This window comes from Dipodomys spectabilis, unplaced genomic scaffold (assembly GCF_019054845.1).
Source record: "Dipodomys spectabilis isolate Male_0828 unplaced genomic scaffold, ASM1905484v1 ptg000125l, whole genome shotgun sequence".
In the NCBI taxonomy this organism is placed as follows: Eukaryota; Metazoa; Chordata; class Mammalia; order Rodentia; family Heteromyidae; genus Dipodomys; species Dipodomys spectabilis.
This window is the reverse complement of record NW_024870802.1, coordinates 2,139,837-2,158,400: the sequence shown is the minus strand read 5'-3', so window position 1 is coordinate 2,158,400 and position 18,564 is coordinate 2,139,837. Positions and strand designations below refer to the sequence as shown.

The 18,564-nt window shown below is 42.1% G+C and overlaps 1 protein-coding gene across 9 annotated transcripts in view; it reads right to left on the bottom strand.

Moving 5' to 3' along the window:
• The window catches only part of Ablim1 (actin binding LIM protein 1), a 257,300-nt gene that overhangs the window by 32,573 nt on the left and 206,163 nt on the right, over positions 1 to 18,564 (bottom strand). For all 9 annotated transcript variants that reach the window (XM_042689458.1, XM_042689465.1, XM_042689463.1 and 6 more), the window contains 4 exons: positions 15,715 to 15,802; positions 12,533 to 12,591; positions 2,773 to 2,850; positions 1,677 to 1,832 (listed from right to left, as the gene is read on the bottom strand). In XM_042689458.1, the coding sequence (XP_042545392.1) occupies positions 1,677 to 1,832; positions 2,773 to 2,850; positions 12,533 to 12,591; positions 15,715 to 15,802 (381 nt within the window). The remainder of the gene's footprint in view (positions 1 to 1,676; positions 1,833 to 2,772; positions 2,851 to 12,532; positions 12,592 to 15,714; positions 15,803 to 18,564) is intronic.

The following is an 18,564-nucleotide window of genomic DNA, read 5'->3' as shown; positions in this document are numbered from 1 at the left end:
AGAACAGCAATGGTGCTCATTTTGAAAGCAGCCAATATTCTGCTGAGCATTTATGATGTGTCAAATACTGCTGTAATCTAAAGACCTCCCTTAACCTTTATATAAAACCTTTAGAGGTAAATCTTGAATTTACAGATATGTAAATGTATAATTCTCCCAAAGTCATTTGGATAGTAAATATTGGAATCTGGTTTTATTTACTTACTTAGAGACAGAGTCTCACCGTATAGCCCAGACTGGCCTTGAACCTGGGGATCCTTCTGCTTTAACTTCTGGAGTGCTGGGATTATAAGCAAGAGCACTACATACAATTGAATACGGTCCTAAATGCTAACAATTTCACTTCAAAGCCTAAACTTTTGAGTGTTCAATGTTTTACTGCCTCAAATGGAATCACTTGGAAGCAAGTGTGCATAAATATATACATGTGCATATATACATACACACATATACATATATATACACGTGTGTATATAGTATACACACATACAAACCTATAACCCCATAAAGAAACTCGAGCTTCCTGCTGGTTTTATGATGTGAACATGAGTGACTTCTCACCTACTTGCTCTACGACCATCCTTATGCACTTTGATCCAGAACGTCCCCTTGCCCTTGATCCTCTATGAAACTGTTAGCTAATGACAGAACAGCCCAAAGACAAAATCATTGCCTAACGTTGCAGATGCAGTACAACAATCCAACCACTAGGGAGCACTACATGAAAATGAATATCACTATTCTGCCTTATGGACCATTTCAATACAGAGCTATCCTCTTGAACAACACTCAGATTAGAAAACAAATGAAAGAACTATTATATAAGCATCCTATGCATTTAAAAAAGTAAGTATTATATGTATGCCGAGAAAAGCATGCTGTTTTCATGCTTCAAGTGCATCACATGAGGTTACAGGTGCTTGATATCTTGGCTTAACCTTGGCTGAAAGATAGATTAGAATCCAGTACTGTATTGACTGAAATCAGTCTATATAAAAAAGAGGAAGGACTGGAGGTACAATGTGAATGAATGAATGAAATAAAAAGAAAAAAAACTGAGTTGAAGAAGCCAGGGGAAACAGACCTGATCCCCTGAGACTGGAGTAGGAGGTGACAACAGTGAACCCACTACCTGAGATGGGGCAGGAGAATGGGTGGAGGAGCACAAGGGTAGCGGGGCTCTGTTCTACCAGGGATGTCTCCCAACTGAGCGCTATTCAACCAAACACGGACTGGTAACAACAGCAGCAGATGCCTGGCTGAACATCTACGATTCTGACCCTCTGCAAATATGCTTTGCACAAATTAGTTTCTTTAATTCTGACTAAAGTCCTGCAAGGCAGAGTCTGTCATTATCTTGCCTATTTTCTAGATGAGGAAATAAGGATCTGGATGGTTGTTGTCCCTTGGCAAAGTCAAACAAGAAGACAACCTGGTTGAACTCAGGTTTGGATGCCTGAACTATTGGCTCATTCCTGTACCTCAGCTCACACCACTGGGCTATCCTGTCACCCTCTTCTCTCTACATTTTCTTCTCTTGTGTGTCATAATCCTGAAGCTTCTACAGAGCAGGCAATTGACTTATTTTTAGCCCTAAACAGTTCTTATACACAGGACTGAAAAGAAAGTGAATTGTTGAGCAATGTCTCACCACCACTGCTGGCTGAATTTATTACCTCTCCAAGGCTCTGTCTCTCCTGCTTGTCATCATATCCCGTAGTGTAGAAAGGCTCATAGGTAATAAGATCTGGACGTTCAATATCGTAAATCGCCTTGACCTTGGGAATGGCTGCTAAATCCTTGTAATCCAGGATTTCATTGTCTACTTTTGCCTGGCAAAGTTAAAACAGAGAGAAAAATTACTCTGCAGTCTTGAAGCTCCAACAAACTACTGTCTTTACCATGTGAATATCTTGAAAATGAAATCAAATGACCTTGCCAAACATACGCTGCTCTTTAGACAACTCTTCTATACCTTCTATTAACTACATGTATTTTTTTAAAATCAAACACTTAGGAAAACATCTCTAGGATTCATAAAAAAGAGAAATGAGTAAACTGTAAGGATATTTCCCTACATATATTACAGAGAAGAAAAACATCTCAAACAAGTTGTAAAAATTTCCTTCCAGATGACGAAAAGCAAGAACAGCTTATTCAACGAACTATTTAGGTATCTTTTGTATGATTTGGAGAATACCCAACTGTGCCAGGTACCCGTGGCTCATGCCTGTAATCCTAAGCTACTCAGGAGACGGAGATCTGAGGATCAGTGTTCAAAACCAGCCTAGGCAGGAAAGTCTGTGAGACTTTTATCCCCAATAAACCATCAGAAAACCAGAAGTGGTGCTGTGGCTCAAGTGGTAGAGCGCTAACCTTGAGCTCAAGAGCTGGGGAACAGTGCTCAGGCCCAGAGTTCAAGCCCCATGAATGACAAAAAAAAAAAAAAAAAAGAATATCCAACTGCAACATCATAAAATATCTAATGAATTTTTGATACATGGCATGTGGCAACCATTTTTAAAATCCTGCATCTTATTACTAGATTCTTCCTTCCAGTCATCCATCATTTGATCTAATGAACAGGTATGAATTGAATTAACTGGAAAAAACATGATCAAGAAGACTGATAGATGAAAGTGAAACTGGATCTTGGAACAGAAATAGAAACCATTTTAATCAGCGTCTGATTTGAATTATTTATCAGGCTGGCTAGTCCCGTCCCTCCACTTTCCTGGCCTGCACAGGATGCCTGCAGGAGTAGATACTCACATAGATGGTGTGCGCTGGTGAGCCGGGAACGCTGGAACCTGGTCTAGAATAAATACTCTCAGAGGAGGTCCTGGTCGGCTGTGAAATAAACAGAGACCCATCAGCTATCAGACCATGGCTTCAGATTCTAGACTAATCTGACTACGTAAGCTTTAATTAAAAAAAAAAAGAACAAAACAAAACAAAAACTAAGCTACTTTCAAAAGGGAGAGCTCTGTAACCTTTGTGAGTAAGAGACAATCAATCAGGAAGAGAGTTACATGAAAGCCAGTGAGATCCGCCTCGGAGGGTACATTTGGGGGCTTTTCTGGTCACCTCCTTTCCCTTGTCCCTATTGGACTTCTGGCTCCACACTGAGCACATCTCAATAGAGAGACATTTCTCTCATCTCAATGTCTCTCCTCTGTCTCCTCTGGACTACCGCTTCCTGTAAGTTTCCGGGGGGGAGGGAGGGGGGAGAGGAGGGGGGGTGCAGGGGTGGTCATGGGTCTTGAACTCAAGGCCTGGGTGCTGTCCATGAGCATTTTGCTCAAGGTTAGTGCTCTACCACACTGAGCCACAGCACTACTTCTGGTTTTCTGTTGGTTGATTAATTGGAGATAAAAAGTCTCATGGACTTTCCAGCCTCAGCTGGCTTCAAACCACAATCTTCAGATATCAGCCTCCTGTAGCTAGGATTATAGGCTGAAGACCTGGCATGTGGCTACAGCCAGGTTTCAGAGTCAAACCCACTGGTTGCCAAATCTGTTGAGGATCTACACTGACTGCTCTGCCACCTGTGTCTTCAGATTGTCTTGTGTCATTTGGAAAAGGTTCCAGATGTTAGATCCAGGAACGAGTCTTTCTTTTATTGCATCGATCATTTCCCATTGGTTACCTTTTCTTCATTCCAACCATCTAGTCTTGCTATAAAGTTTTATTTTATAGGCCTGTTATGTTCTTGTTTGCCTATTTCTTTACAGTGTTGTCCTTTGTTCTCTGTCTATATTGGGGTAACTAGGTATAACACAACATATGGTATAATACATTCTATCGGAGCTGGTTTGGGAGTCAAATAGCTTGGTTCAAATCTAGGCTCAACTATGTCTGTGATATTCTTTTTTTTTTCCTTTTTCTTGAGTTTCAATTTCTCCACTGATAAAATGGGAAGACAGTATTAGCAACAGCTGCTGCTCAGGGTTAAATGAGATAATATATACAAAATGCCAAGCACTTTGTCAGGCATAGGTTAAGTAGTCAATATTCCCTGGACATTTGCCATTAGACTAGATTTCCCGTCCGTTAGCCTCCAATAACCCAGGGCTGTACTGCCCATGTTTTAGTCCCCGAGACACAATATTCTTTTCCAATGTGAGCTACCAGAGTCTTTCTATGCTTCACACAGCTCCTTCGCCTTGGAACTCAGGTGTGTCTGGGCATTTATCACAGCCCATGGATAGCATCCCTATGGAGATGGAGGACTCTTCGAAGGGAGTCTGAATCCTCTCACACACAGAGACTTCCTGTGATCTGCCAGCTTCAATCATTAATGTCCCTTCCCTGGTGGATGGCAATGACCTTGCATAGATCTGTCTTATCTGCCAAGACAGTTCTGGGTCAGACGCTTCTTGCTCAAGGCTTAAAGAATCCACAAGGATCATTGCTTTTTGCTCCTGTCCCTAACGGCTCTTGGAGTGCATTTGCTCAATCAGTGTTGAGCGAGACTCTCTCTCTCCGCCCCCCCTCCCTTATCCTTTTCTCCCTCTCCCTTTTCCTCCCTCCCCCCCCTTTCTCTTTTTCTTGTGCTAGTCCTAGGGCTTGAACTGTGGGCCTGGGTGATGCCCCTGCACTTTTGTGCTCAAGTCTAGTACTCTACCACTTGAGCCACAGCTCACCTGGCTTTTTAGTGGTTCATTTGAGATAAGAGGCTCATGGACTTTCTTGCCCAGGCTTGCTTCGAACTGCCATCTTTTTTTTTTTTGTTGTTGGTCGTGGGTCTTGAACTCTGGGCCTGGGCGCTGTCCCTCAGCTCTTCAGCTGAAGGCGAGCGCTTTACCGCTTGAGCCACAGCGCCACTTCCGGTTTTCTAGTGGTTTATTGGAGATAAGAATCTCACGGACTTTCCTGCCCAGGCTGGCTTTGAACCACGGTCCTCAGATCTCAGCCTCCTGAGTAGCTAGAATGACAGGCATGAGTCACCGGCATCCAGCTCAAACTGCCATCTTTAGTAGCTAAGATCCTGAGTAGCTAGGATTATGGGCAAGAGATACCAGTAGCACTCAGCTAATTCTCTCCTTTATGAAGATATTTAAATTTCAAAACTGGAATGGTTAATCTTGGAGTTTTAATCCTAAGTGATTGGAATTTTACATTTAATGTGAACTGTCTAAAATCCTAAACAGGTTGGATTAAAAAAAAACAAACGTATTTCTTGTAAAAGTAACTCCTTTAATTTTTCTGCCCACAAGAATAGATGACTTCCTGTTCTGACTGAGGCATCTTTTGGAGGCACAGAGTTATCCTCCAACATACAGCACAAACCTGCCCAGTGAAACTCATCTTAACCCCCCAGCTTGGGCTCCTGTCTGTCTTGTCCCATTGATAGTTTCTTCTTTATCTTTACTGTAACTCTAGTATCCCTTCCTCAGGCTGCAAGAAAATGTTGCAGAAGAGTCCCATTTCCATCCGTGATTTTTACATGCAATTATTAAACCTAAGTAACCCTTTCAACCCATTGAGACAGCCAAGGTAGTCACAGTGACGTCATCAATACGGATTGAGGTCATGAACACAACAGGTCATCAGCCTTTGTTTGGGGAGTTCTTTACAAGGATATGCTGAGCAAAATTACCCTCTTGTCTATATTATGGAAAATGGGTACAGATGATTTCAACATCCTGCTGACATGCTCCCTTTTGTGCTCCAGAGAAATGGAAACAGCGAAGTCTAAAAACTACCAAAAGTAAATGTGATTCACTTCACTTCCTTTTAAGGACCTTTTATTATAGGCAAACACAAACAAAAGCAAAAACACCCAACTGAAAAAGTACAACGGGAATACTTTAGCTACTTCTTTGGATGCTAGCTGTGGCAACAACATTGCCAGACAAGGTGCCATGTGGTAGGATGGAGAGATTGAGGCAGATGAAGAGAGGCTTACATATGCTGAGACCTCACCAAGAATTGTGCCAATAAGTTAGGCAAATAGCTAATCCTTCTTCTGCTAACAGGAAGAAGAAAGCCACTTGGAGCTGTCTGCAGCCTCTCCTGAGGAAGGAGCCCTTGGCTCCCTGTATTTCCCCAGCATACCTTCCCACAGCCACTTTTGATGTCAGTATGATATTTTTTTCCATCAAAAACAAAATAAAAAAAGATAGCCCTCCATGGAATACTAGCAGTTCACTTCAATGAGAGAGAGAGTGTGTGTGAGAGAGAGAGGGAGAGCGAGACAGAAAAATGACATTTCATGATGTTTGTCACTAGATGCTTGGAAAAACACATCTATTGGTTTTCAATCACTCTTTTAAAAGCCCTCTAACTCTCTTTCAGTTCATTTGTGCTCCTAACCTTTGGGTTTGTCTACCTGCTCTACTATTCTAGTCACAGAAGCAAGATTAATTGGAAAGATCTTCTGATGTGTGCACCCCCAGCTCACATCCGTCTTTAAATATAGACTCTTCAAAGAACTTACCAGACCTTTGGCTGTTCATTAAGTGGAGAAACAGCTCCAAGTACATTCAGGTATGGAGCACCGCACATGGGGCCCTTGGGAGAGAGCTGGAGGACTCTGCTGCCCCGGGCTCCCTCCTCTGCCCCTCCCCCACTCGGTAGGAGCAAGGATACAACAACTACTCTACTTCCATTCATCCAAAGCCATGCTCGACACAGGTGAGGGAAAACTATAGGCAACAGACAACCAGATCAGATTGATCTTAGGAACAGCTGAAGGAAAAGGACAGGCACAAGGTGGGTGACACCTGCTACTAAGCGCTGTGGATGCTGACAGTACCTGCCTTGGGTTTTTTCTGGAGTTTACCAGACAAGGTGGTGGTAACAGCTGCAGAAGAAGGAATAACTTTTAAAGTCTGCACACATTCAAGGTAAGTACGAAGTGACATTACCACTCCTTTGTAAAAAATTTTTAAAAAGAATCTGTGCTTGGAATGAAGAACAGGAGAGGCCTCTGGTGACACATCCTTTGTCTGCAGGTAGTTACACAAATAGTTCCGGCCCTGGCTCTGGTTAAAAAGTCTCAGTCTTCCTGGTATAAATCTAGCCCTTTCTACATTTGACGGCCTCCTGAACTTAAGGTGACCATCTCCAGAAAGAAGGCAGTGTATACCACAGTTCCAAACCTAATGGTATTTGTTTGCTATGTGATGGACTTGGAGGAGCATATATTATCACTGGTGAATGAATGTTAGTTCCAAAAGAGAAAACACTCATGCTCATTTTGTAAGTCAGCCAATTCATGCCTTAGCCTCAAAGTTTAACAGGAAAAAAAAACAAAAAAAACAAAAAAAAAAAAACCTCTTTTTTTAGAATGGAAGCAAGTGGCCCACTCCAGAGTATAACAAACTTGGTCCTGGGAATTCCATGTGCTTGGGTCTACAATGAATGAGTTGTGCTCAATACTGAGTTTCACCTATTAGACAAAAAATCTTTGCTATTCACATAAACCTCTTCCAGGAGTGAAACCAGAGTATGTTTTGCTTATGTAACTCTATTTTTATCTTCTTCTTTGACCTGTAGTTCAGGGGAAAGAAGGGAATGACTTTATTCTTTTTTTTTTGTAGTACTAGGGTTTGAACTCAAGGTCTCTTGCTTACTAGGCAAGTGCTCTACCACTTGAGCCACAACTCTAGCCTTTTTTGCTTTAGTTCTTCAGATGTTTCTTGCACTTGCCCAGGCTCCTGCACAGATCAAATTACACATTACTCACCACACTTTTTGTTGTTGTTGTTGAGAAGAGGGTCTCACTAACTTTTATTTTTGCCTTAGTTGCCCTTGAGACACGATCCTCCCTCCTATCCTCTGGAGTAGCTGGGATTACAGATGGAAGCTACTGAAGCCAATTTCTGAATACATAATCAAATGACTTCTAGTACACATAATTTAATGTTTTTTTTTCCCCTCCACAACACTTATAAGGACTTATTTCCGGAGCACAGAGAATGACCGTGCCTGCCAGGAGAGGCATGAGTTCACCTAGTCCCCGAAGGTGCCCAGACAAACTCTACAGGACGCGAATGGTCAGAGCACTTGACAGATGAAAACACCTGTGACTCTAGAACTCCATGGGTTTGGAGTCTGCATGTCCCTTCAGAGAGGGGGTGAGGCATCCCCCTCCCTCATCTCCCCTGGGGAAGGGCGACCTTGACACACAGCACAATTCCTCCGCCAGGACCCAAGCTGTTTACAGCTCTCTGTGAGGGGCTAAAGTTGACTTCATTGATAATTATGGCTGGATAATGGGAATCAGATGTCCTTTTTGAACAGGCGAGGAAGAGAGAAGTTATTAAAAACAGAGTCTCCCTCCCCTCCCTCCTTCCTCCAAGTTTACTAAATTTGAGGGTCTGAAGTAAACAACAACCAAAACAAAATCACACTTGATGATGGTTCTTTTCTCTAAGTCATAACAACATATTATTTGGCTAGAGCCTGGGGAGTGACATATGACACTAATGGGGTTCAGAATGTACCACTGGAAAGTAAGACTATTGAAAAAGCCAAGTAGATCGTGCAAGCCAAGTAGAAGCAGCATCCTTAGAAAGAGGAACCACGTTAGCTGCTCCTTGTGTCTATGAGACTTCCATTTTGTCTATGTGAGGTATGCGGGTTTTGCTGCTAGGGTTGAGCTTTAAAACAGAATGAAGACCCTATACCATCCAAGCTGGAGTGCAACACAGCACCTGTGCAGTGCCCTCCAGAGAGACCTGGACTTAGAGCCCCCTGAGGTAGCCCTCTTGTGGCTTATGCTGTCCTGGTCATGTTACTCCCATTTTGTGGTTTTATTCTACAGATGAATTAACTCCAGGGCTAACCTGTATAAGGGTTCTTTCCTCTCTAAAATTCCGTACTTCTTTTTTTTTCTAGTTCTGGGGATTGAACCCAGGACCTTGCATATGTTAGGCAAATGCTCTACCACTGAGTTCCACCCTCAGCCCTTGTACTTCTATGTTCAGATCACTTAAAGAAAGACGTAGACGTAGAAATAGACAGAAACCTGAACCGGTCTCAACCCTAGCATGGTCCTGGCAGGCTCAGAAAGAAGGTGGGCAGAGAACAGATAGCATGGGCTTTGTCTGGGCCATCACTGGACAGTTTGGGGAGTGCTGCTTGCCTGTTCTTGGGGTGTCACTGAGTCCCTGTCCTGCTCTTGGAAGGCACCCTGGGAAGTCAGTCTGTTCTCCTCCTCTTACTTCATCAGTGGCCCCTGACAAGGGCCTCAGCAACAGTTAAGGCTCTTTCTGGTGATGTAGGTTTTTCGGTTCACTGCCCCTCTGGTGGCAGAGTGGAAAAGAAGATGACTTGTGGCTTCCAATCTGAGCTCTTCTGCCTACTGGTGGGTGGCTCTGGGGAGGTTTCCTAGCTGTGGTGGCCATAGCTTCCGTCTCCCCTTCAGGAAGATGGGAGGAAGATGAACTACCTCACAGGAATTGCTAGCAGAACACAGGGAAATCCTGGCCTCCCCGGGTGGTACCTGCTCTCCTTCTCTAGTCCTCTCTCCAGCCAAACCACTCTTTCCCACCCACCCCTTCTCCTCCTCTACACATGTTCAAATCCCAACCACTCTTCCAAACTCAACCCTAACGCTGCTTTTCTTGCAAGAAGTGATCCTGAGACCTTCCTTTCTCTCCCCACACATTCCAAAGGACACAATCTATATGACCTGTCATATACTCCTGTGACATTGTATCATTCTTTATCTGTCCTTTCTCCCTCTACAAGTGTGCCCAGTCCAGCATCACCCCTGGGAGTGCGGCAAACAACATCTGTTAAGGAACCGATGTGATGTGGGAACACAGGACCAAATGGCAGCTTCCCACATGCTGGCTTTAATCAAGTCAATGCGTTTAGCCATTGCTCTGAAGGAAAACACCAATCAGAGGAAAAAAAGCAGCTCGAGTCAGAGGGTGAGGGGTGCTGGTGGGGTGAGGAAAGTGTCTGTGGGAGCTGGAGAAGTTACACGAGAAAAGCAGCCAGGGGCGGGGTGGGGGTGTGGGGGAGGGATGAAGCCACGGAAGCTTGCGCCCAGGACAGGGGCTCTGAGCCTCGGCCGGGACACAGCGCCAACCTGCAGACACGGGGACCGTCCTGTGCGGCGAATCAGACTTTTGGGATAAAAGAAATCGGATGAGGAGCGATGAATGTTTGGTGGCTGTCATGAAACATGAGAGAAGCAAAGAATAAACAACAACAACTAAAAAAAAAATCCTTATTCAGAAATGAAATACTCTAACAAATAGGACATTTGAGGGGAAAATGAATTTGAGAGCAAACAAGTAAGTGATATTCCTTTAGCTGACATCCATGTGCCATTTTGGAATGTCAGTGTGGGGACCATGTTAAAAGTCTTCAGATTATAGTATATTTAACGATGCCCCAAGTCCCATGACAACCTTTTCTTTTGACTCAACATGTTTCTTGTATACGGAATAAGAAACCAGTGGAGCCAAGTGAGAGGCGTGCTTATGGATTTGTTGTGAGAAACGCCCCTTGAGTTCTTAAGTATCAAGAATGTGGATTACTCAGTGGGGTCGCTGAGAGATTCTTAAAACATTTTCATTTTGCTATGGAAACTGCTGTCATGTGACAAGCAGCGAAAGGCCTAAAAGTCTTGGCAAAAGATGTGCGACATGCAGACACGCCCTGAAGAGAATGTGGGATTTCTTCTTCCACTCAAAGCTTATGCCCCTGTAAACCCTACCAGTAGCACTGTGTCCCAGCAGAGCATGCTGGCATCAACCTCTTCGCTCTGAGGTTCAGCCTATTCTTTGCTACAGGGCTTCTGGAAGACAGAGAGCCCAGGACTCAGCTTTCTCCCCTAGTCGTATACAGCCAGCCGGAGAAGAGCTCTGGAATTATTTGGAAGGCTTACAAAAGGAACATAACAAGAACTCCTCTTCACCAGAATAAGTGAAATATTTCCCTAGTTGTTTTCATAAGCTTCTCCAGAGAGTTCCATTAAGACGCGATTGAGAGTGTTAATTCTTCTTTTCTCTTTTTTGAAAATCACTCAAGAAACATAATCCACAAACCGTCACAGCTAGCTGGGTAGAGAAAAGATGCACCTCCCTTTCATTCTGGCCTCATTAGCATCCTTTCTTTGTCCTCCCCCCAAAAAGTTTCACTGGAGGATGAAGTAAAAAAGTGATTATTAAAAAATTTATTTTTGAATTATTTTTTATTTGAACTTATTTTTGATTATTCAAAAATTTTCTATCTGGGTGGCTTCTCAGCAGTGGCCACAAGCTATGAGGTAGGCTTTACAATTTTTAGTACAAAAGTGACAAGAAGTAGTTTCTTCAATGTCCCCATATTTTATAAAGATAATCAACTGCTCAAGTATCCATGATTTGGCAAAATTCCCAGAGTCTCTAGCCCGTCTGGTGGCTGGACTTGGAGGGCATTCGTGTATACCCTCAAGTATATGTCAGACAGAGATCAAAAGCATCCCAAGATAGGTGGACAAATTGCTCCTTTGTCATTTCCCATCTTTGTTTGATAATTCTGGGCTAAAGAATTTCTTTCTTCTCCTGAAATCCTGCTCATAAAAACTAAGAGAATTCTAAGAGAACTTCTTTTGTGCAGGTCGCAGGCAAGGAACAAGTTTCTAAAATATCCAAATGGTAAGGTGTCTACCTCTCCACATCTAAATCATGGATATAGTGGAAGGGGGTGGGCAGCTCCCTTGCATGCATGCATTTCAATGAAGAAAATAAGGAAAAGACGCTTGGAAATAACAGCTGTGTTTCGTGAGGTGGCTGGTAAAGGCACCTGAACATCTGATCATCCTTTCTCTGAAGGCAGGCCATCCCTCCATGAAACTGCATGTCAGTGACATGCTATGGTGCTGCCAGACTCTTTCTCATGGAGACCGCTAGTGGAATGAAGTTGAACTCCAGGTTTTCCTTGGGTACCACTAAATTAGCTACGCAGAGGGACTGGAATTAAGTCTGATTATCACTCTGGGAAAAAAGTCCCTAGCCCAGGTAAAATACTGTGGTTGCCCCTTGGAGACATTTTTGAACATTGACCAAGGGACATATAAGATGAATCATTGTTTTCCCCTAAGGTTGTATCTGACTAACAACTATTTTTTTGGAACTAGAGGCCACTCTGGTGAATTGGATTTGAGAGGCCAATCCAATATCCCAAGAACTGAGTGCTGAATGCAGAGTTGGGGTTGGAGTTGGTGCATCATGGACAAAATCCAGAAACCTCTAGCACGGATGTCTCCAGATGTTGCTTGATGATCATTTGTTCCCCCATCTATCTAGACTTTTCCCATTTTTGCTTTCCTAAGAAGCTGACCAGTAAGGCAAGGCTTACTTTGTCTAACACAACTATTTGGAACAAACCCCACAATGACCAATTCAAGGTAGGGAAAAAAAAATCTCTTTGCTGGCCAAATGATCTTTGTACTTGGTTTGGTATCAGGAGAGAAAAGAAAGGCAGTAGAAGGTAATTTCACCCAAAGCCTAGTTCTGATAATTAGTGACTATTAAGTTTATGGGCTCAAATGCCATTGGCATCATGGTTCTGATGGTTTTCTTACCCGCAGTTTTTCCTCTGTCTTGGTAGACTGTTTACAGTCGGGATGCCAAACAGTGGAACCTAGAAAGACAAATTCACTGTTCAAGAGCAGAGCAAGCGAAAAGAAGCCATAGTCCTATTCAACAGATTTCCCAGAGTGGCTCACATTCCTCTCTCTCCATGGTGGGAAAGAGTCCGAGCATCATGACACTGAAATCAAATACCTTCCCACTCCAGGTGAGTTTTCATTGTCCAGCCTGAGCTTGTTCTTTGAAGAGAAAAATTCTGCATCGCAGAGATCACTAACTAACTAAAACAAAAGTATTTTAATGGAAGAGATAGTTAGGCCCAGACTGAGTCTTTTTTCCCTTCTTTTTAAAGCCATATTATTATCCTTTAAAAATCATGTCTAAGTGCTTATTACAATCTACGTTAATGTTAGGGATGAAAGTCAACTTTCTATAACGTCAAAACAACCAAGCAATTTAGTTGTCATAAATCTAGAACCCAAACTCAATTTCTCAGTGACCCAGTTCTCTAGCAGCTCACAAATGGGAACTCAAAATAACTGGTAGAAAGATTAAAGCCTCATTATAAACCTTTTAATTAACTAAAAGAAATCTTGGCTTTTAAACTAGAAAAAGTAAGAATTTCTGTGAGTTCCTGTTCCTGGGTCAACAGTTACTCTCTCTTGGACTATAAGACATTTTGATGTACTTTGGTACCAGCATCACAGAATTAAGGAAAACAACCTCAATAGAAAGCTCTTAAGAATCCAATGCCTTCCTAATGATTTTGAAAGACCACATGTGTAATATATGTTATCTGTATGGCTGCAGGGAGAATTAGTTGGTAAGTATTGTGTTCACATACAGGTTTGTATAGATGTGGGGAGAGGCAGAGAACCCAAAGGAATGAACACTTAGAGACTCAGCTAGCATGAGTTACTACTGGTCTAAATACAGCAGAAGCAGAAGCAGAAGCAGAAGCATTAGGCTTTCAATATGTCAGGATTTAGTCCTTATCTCTTTAAGCAGAAACCTGTGTGTAGTGGAAAAATTACCACATTAACTGTTTATACTAAAAAACTAAAATACTATCAAATTTACGACAAGGAATATATATATATATATATATTCCATCATTTTTATCTTGTTTCACACAGGTTCAAAAAAAAGCAAATCAAAACCAGACATACCTACAGGCCCCTTCAGCCCTAACTCAAAGGCTGACTACAAAGCACAGGAAATCTCTTAATGTAGATAGGGAAGGGGTCAGGTCCAGGCCACAAGCATTTGCTGGAAGGTCTACGGAACAGGAGGCACTGGCCAGAGCATGGGGTTTGTGCACAGTCAACCTTGTCATCAGAAGCTCAGACCCTCCAAGCAAGTGAAGGCACTAGAAGACGGAGGTGTCCAGTTCTGAAAGAGATGCAGAACCATCCCATGCCCCTGAACAAAGCCCATCTTATGAAGTACTGTGTGCATGGCTCGAAACCCCTCTGAGTCTCTAAGTGTTCATTCCTTTGGGTTCTCTGCCTCTCCCCACATCTGTACAAACCCATATATGAACACAGTACTCACCAACTAGCTCTCCCTGCAATCATACAGATTAACAGCTTCCAGAACCAATGTGAATACCGAAAATCTCCGCTCCTGCTTGATACAAGGCGATGTTCACTCGGATGCCTGCTTTGTGAGTGCTGTAGCAGACATGAAAATCTACAAGCAGCTCTGGAGGCCACAGGAATAATCAATCTGGAGTGTCACTGATCAAGATGCGTTGTACTCAAAATTGATAGGTTGAACTGAAATTCCTTTGTACAGCTATTTAAAGATATATTAAAAATATATCTTTAAAAAATCTGCTTTGGGTAGAAAAATTCTAAGTGATACCTTTTGCCACTGCCAAGGGATAGCCTGTCCGAGGGAAAAATGTATCCTCCGAAGTCCTCATGAGACCACCAAGACAAGCCATTTGTCTTTCTGGGGCTCTTCAATGTTTAGTGATGAGTCTCCTCACAGTCTTATAGTGATTAAGCTAAAGCTAAAAGGACCTGGGCTGCCATCTAAATCACCCACATTTTCAAAGAAGTGAGCAGCCAAGGCTGCTTCTATAGACTTTTCTTAGTTGCACACACACACACACACACACACACACACACACACACACACACACACAAATTGACATCAAAGCAAACCCTTCATTAAAATTACACAGTGTGTTGTGGAAAGAGAAATGACATGCAAAGGAATGAGACCCAGTAATTAATTACCAGAACCCAACGATCAACCGATCAACCGTTCTCACAGTCCTTGATGGCTCTACGATAAACCTTCATCTAATTAGTGACTCTTTTCCCCAACTAAAAATAGTCAAAACGCTTGCACAGATGGTGCCATTTAGCCTAAAAGAGGATCCGCTATCTAAAGCTTCCTGAGGAAGTTCTGGAATTTTAGAGAAGATAAAAGCTCAGTATGGTTTTATGTGAGGAACATTCCTCAAAATTATTTTCAATAAGGAAAAATCAAATGTCTCCCTGGAACGGACTTCACTGTCACCAGAAACTTCTTCATTTGTGTTTTAGAGATTTGGGTGTGTTCCCTCTCAGTCTCTGTCTCAGTAGAAAGTATGTCATCTTAGTGGGATGAAATCTTAGTGTGTGATGCAACTCCTCATACATAAGACCTTATCTTTTTTGCAACCCCAGAGAAGGGCAAGCTTACAGACTTGTAGATAATACTGCTCACAGGCTTGTAAAGGGGAGGGAGGGGGGACAATCTAAAGTAGCCATCAAATCAGCAAGGCTTTTAGAAATGTTTTCTTTCTTTTGATCTTTGATTTCCCAAACACGTTTCTGGGGAGAGTTGGAGAGGAGGCATTGCTGGGCTTCATTCCCAACCCCTCCTCCCTGCCCTGCACCCTCAAGCCCAGCATCCAACTTCACATGTTATCCATCCTTTCCAAGCAAGCAACACAATTCAGTCTTTCATTAACAGCTCAGGGGCTCCACGCCAGTGTGTCAATTGCTTGGCTGATGAATGTGGATGTGAGATAATTTTTGGCCACTTTCATGTTGGATTTGGGTAGCCTTGCAGCTAATAAAACACCCACCACCTCCTCTCAAAACAATCTGACAAACATTGCAACGTTTTTCTTTTTCCCCAACTGGTGAAAACATCACTGCACACTTGAGAGTCTTACCTTGAAGATACATTTCCTCTCCTTCTGTGAACATCTGGTTGCATCTGCTGCATCGTGCACAGCTAGGGTGATAATGCTTGTCACCTGCCTGTGAAAGAAAAGGGGACATTTAGTCTAGTCCTTGTCGTGCCTCCCAGATTTTTTTTTTCTGGACTAGGGGATTCTGAAAAGATGATACCAAGAAAGAAAAATAATCATGAGGTGGACCAAACTTCCCATACAAACAATCCAAGTCAAAGTCAACCTCTCTGGAATGGGAGGGGCACAAAGACCTGCTGTTCACACCCAACGTGATGAGGCTGCTGGGTGTCTCGGCAGTTTTGACTTCCACTACTCTGTTCACCTGGGCTTTCCTGGATGGCTGCCTGCTATACTTTGCAAGCCTGAGATGAGTCTGTCCCCAAGAATCTACCTTAAGATAGTAGCATCTGGATTTATGTTGCAGTCTACACTAAACCAATAAAGATGAATGATCCCTGCATTTATTGTCTTGATTTCTTGGTTAAACAATCAGAAAATAAAATCTAACCAACCTATATTCAGGCAAGAAAACCCCGTAGTAAAGATACCTAGTACTATAGAGTTTGAATTGAATACAGGGCCTCACTCTCTAATTTGGCTTTTTTGCTCATTTCCTAGATTTGTTTTCTTAGGCTGGGTTCAAATGAAGGCCTTCAGATCACCACCTCCTGGGTAGCTAGGGTTATAGGTATGAGCCACTGGCACCCAGTTCATTACAGCTTTTATATCAGAAGAAATTCACATCCTCCCCTCCCTTTTTCTTTCTCACTCTCTGGCAGTACTGGGGTTTAAATTAGCTAGGCAGATGCTCTACTTTGAGCCATGCTACCAGCTCAAAAATCTCTCCTATACTACTTACAGCATTTTTTTAACCAATGTCTTTTATTAAGTTTTCTTAAGGAGGCATTTTATTGAGGTGGTGTTACATTATTCTCTGGCATCTCACATTCCTAAATATGACAGATGCCATCACAGCAGGTGTTGACTTCCCCAAAGCAAAGTGTCACTGGACACAGGGATAATTTTCTAGACAAGTGCCATATCACATTAGTCAACGCAAGCTTAACAAAAGCAAAAGCTTTTCCTTCAGAACTTACTAAAAAATAAAATCATCACCAACTAAAAATAATCAAATGTACTCTGCAATGAAATCAGCTTTGCCAGTCTAGTGTGACAATATTTCTTTTGCACTAATGGCAGGCAAGGGTAGTGCTGAGAAAAAGTTCAAAGCAGCTGCTTCCTGCTCCTGTACCCCTGTGAAACCACAACAGGAAGTCAGGTCTGGTCATGATTCCTTTCTCACACTCTCTGTAGAAACTACAAAAGCCCCTTAACCACCAGAGCATTACATGGTGCTCAGCCTAGTTACTTAAATGAAACAATATCTTTTCAAGGGGATCTGCCAGAAATTTTGATTCATTATGGTCTTGTACTTATCTGCTACTTTTTTACTTATCTCCTAAAGTTATTTTTTCTTTGTGATGTTGGTGTAAGAGTTTGAATGGTAAGAGAAGTGTAGAAATATATCAGTAGCTTCTGCCCACAAACATCTAGGCCTAAATGTGGGTTTTAAAGACAGAAGACAATTTTACTAATTCTCAAGCAGGCTGGCTTCACTAGGATGTCACTGCTGCCTTCCCAGGTAGACAGTCTCTGGTTTCTGAAGGTTAATATAAATGAAAGGAATCTGGTGTGGCTTAGGGGGAGGGGAAGCACACCCTCAGTGAACTAGAAATGGAAAGAAATTTCTTCAAGCTGCTGCTAAAGTATACTCACTGTATTTAGTTTGAAACATTAGAGGTGTCTGGGTGACAGCCAATGTGGTAAGTCAAGAAAAACAATTACAAAGATCACCAATAAAAGGGTTCAAGTCAAGTGGTTACATAAGACATTGACCTAAAACCCCCACGGTTTATCATTCTTTAGTAATGAAAAATTAAATAAGGGTAATGAGACAATAGGGTGCAAATGATAATAATAACTAGTAAACTTCCTTCCCAGTGCCAGAACTATATAAAGAAAATTATAGAACTCAGCTGATGGATATTAAAGACTTAAGTAGCAATAGGCAGTATTTCTGGATGGAGAAATTAAATATTGTAAAGAAAGATTAACTTATCTAAAATCTATTAATGCAATACATCTCCAATCATCTCCTTGTATAGACCTTGAAGACTGTAACTTTTGTAAGTTCACAAAGAAGAAAACAAAAGCATCAAAATGCAAAGGTATTTTTTCACAAAGAGAGCAGTAATGGGAGGGAACTTTCCTCTTCTAATATAAAAATTTATTCTAGGACCAAAATAATTAAAGTACACCAACACTACTATAGGAATAAAAAATAATAAATCAATGGAGAAGAGAGGAATCAGATGTACAGGCAAATATGCAGAATTTAGTTGACCCTAAGGGTAATATTTCAAATGAAATGACAGATGATTTGACAATCAGTTCTTCATTTAGAAAAAGGTAAATGTAGGTCCCTAACTCAGCCTATACAAAAATAAATTTCAGAGAATTTACAAAGCCAAAATAAATCGTTTAAATAGGGATACAGGTGGACCCATTGCAACAATGAGAAGTACAAGTCGTTACATCGAAAACGAACTTTACAACATTGGCGGGGGACGGGGAGGATTGGGTGGGGGGGGGGGAGGATGGGAAGGGATGGGAAGGGGAAACAAAGGAGGAGGCTACAATGCTTGATAAGAAATGTACTCATTATATTGCCCATGTAATTGTAACCCCTCTGTACAGTATTTTCACAATAAAAAAAAATAAAGAAAGAAAGAAATTAAATTTTCTGTAATTTTATAAATAAGCTATCAA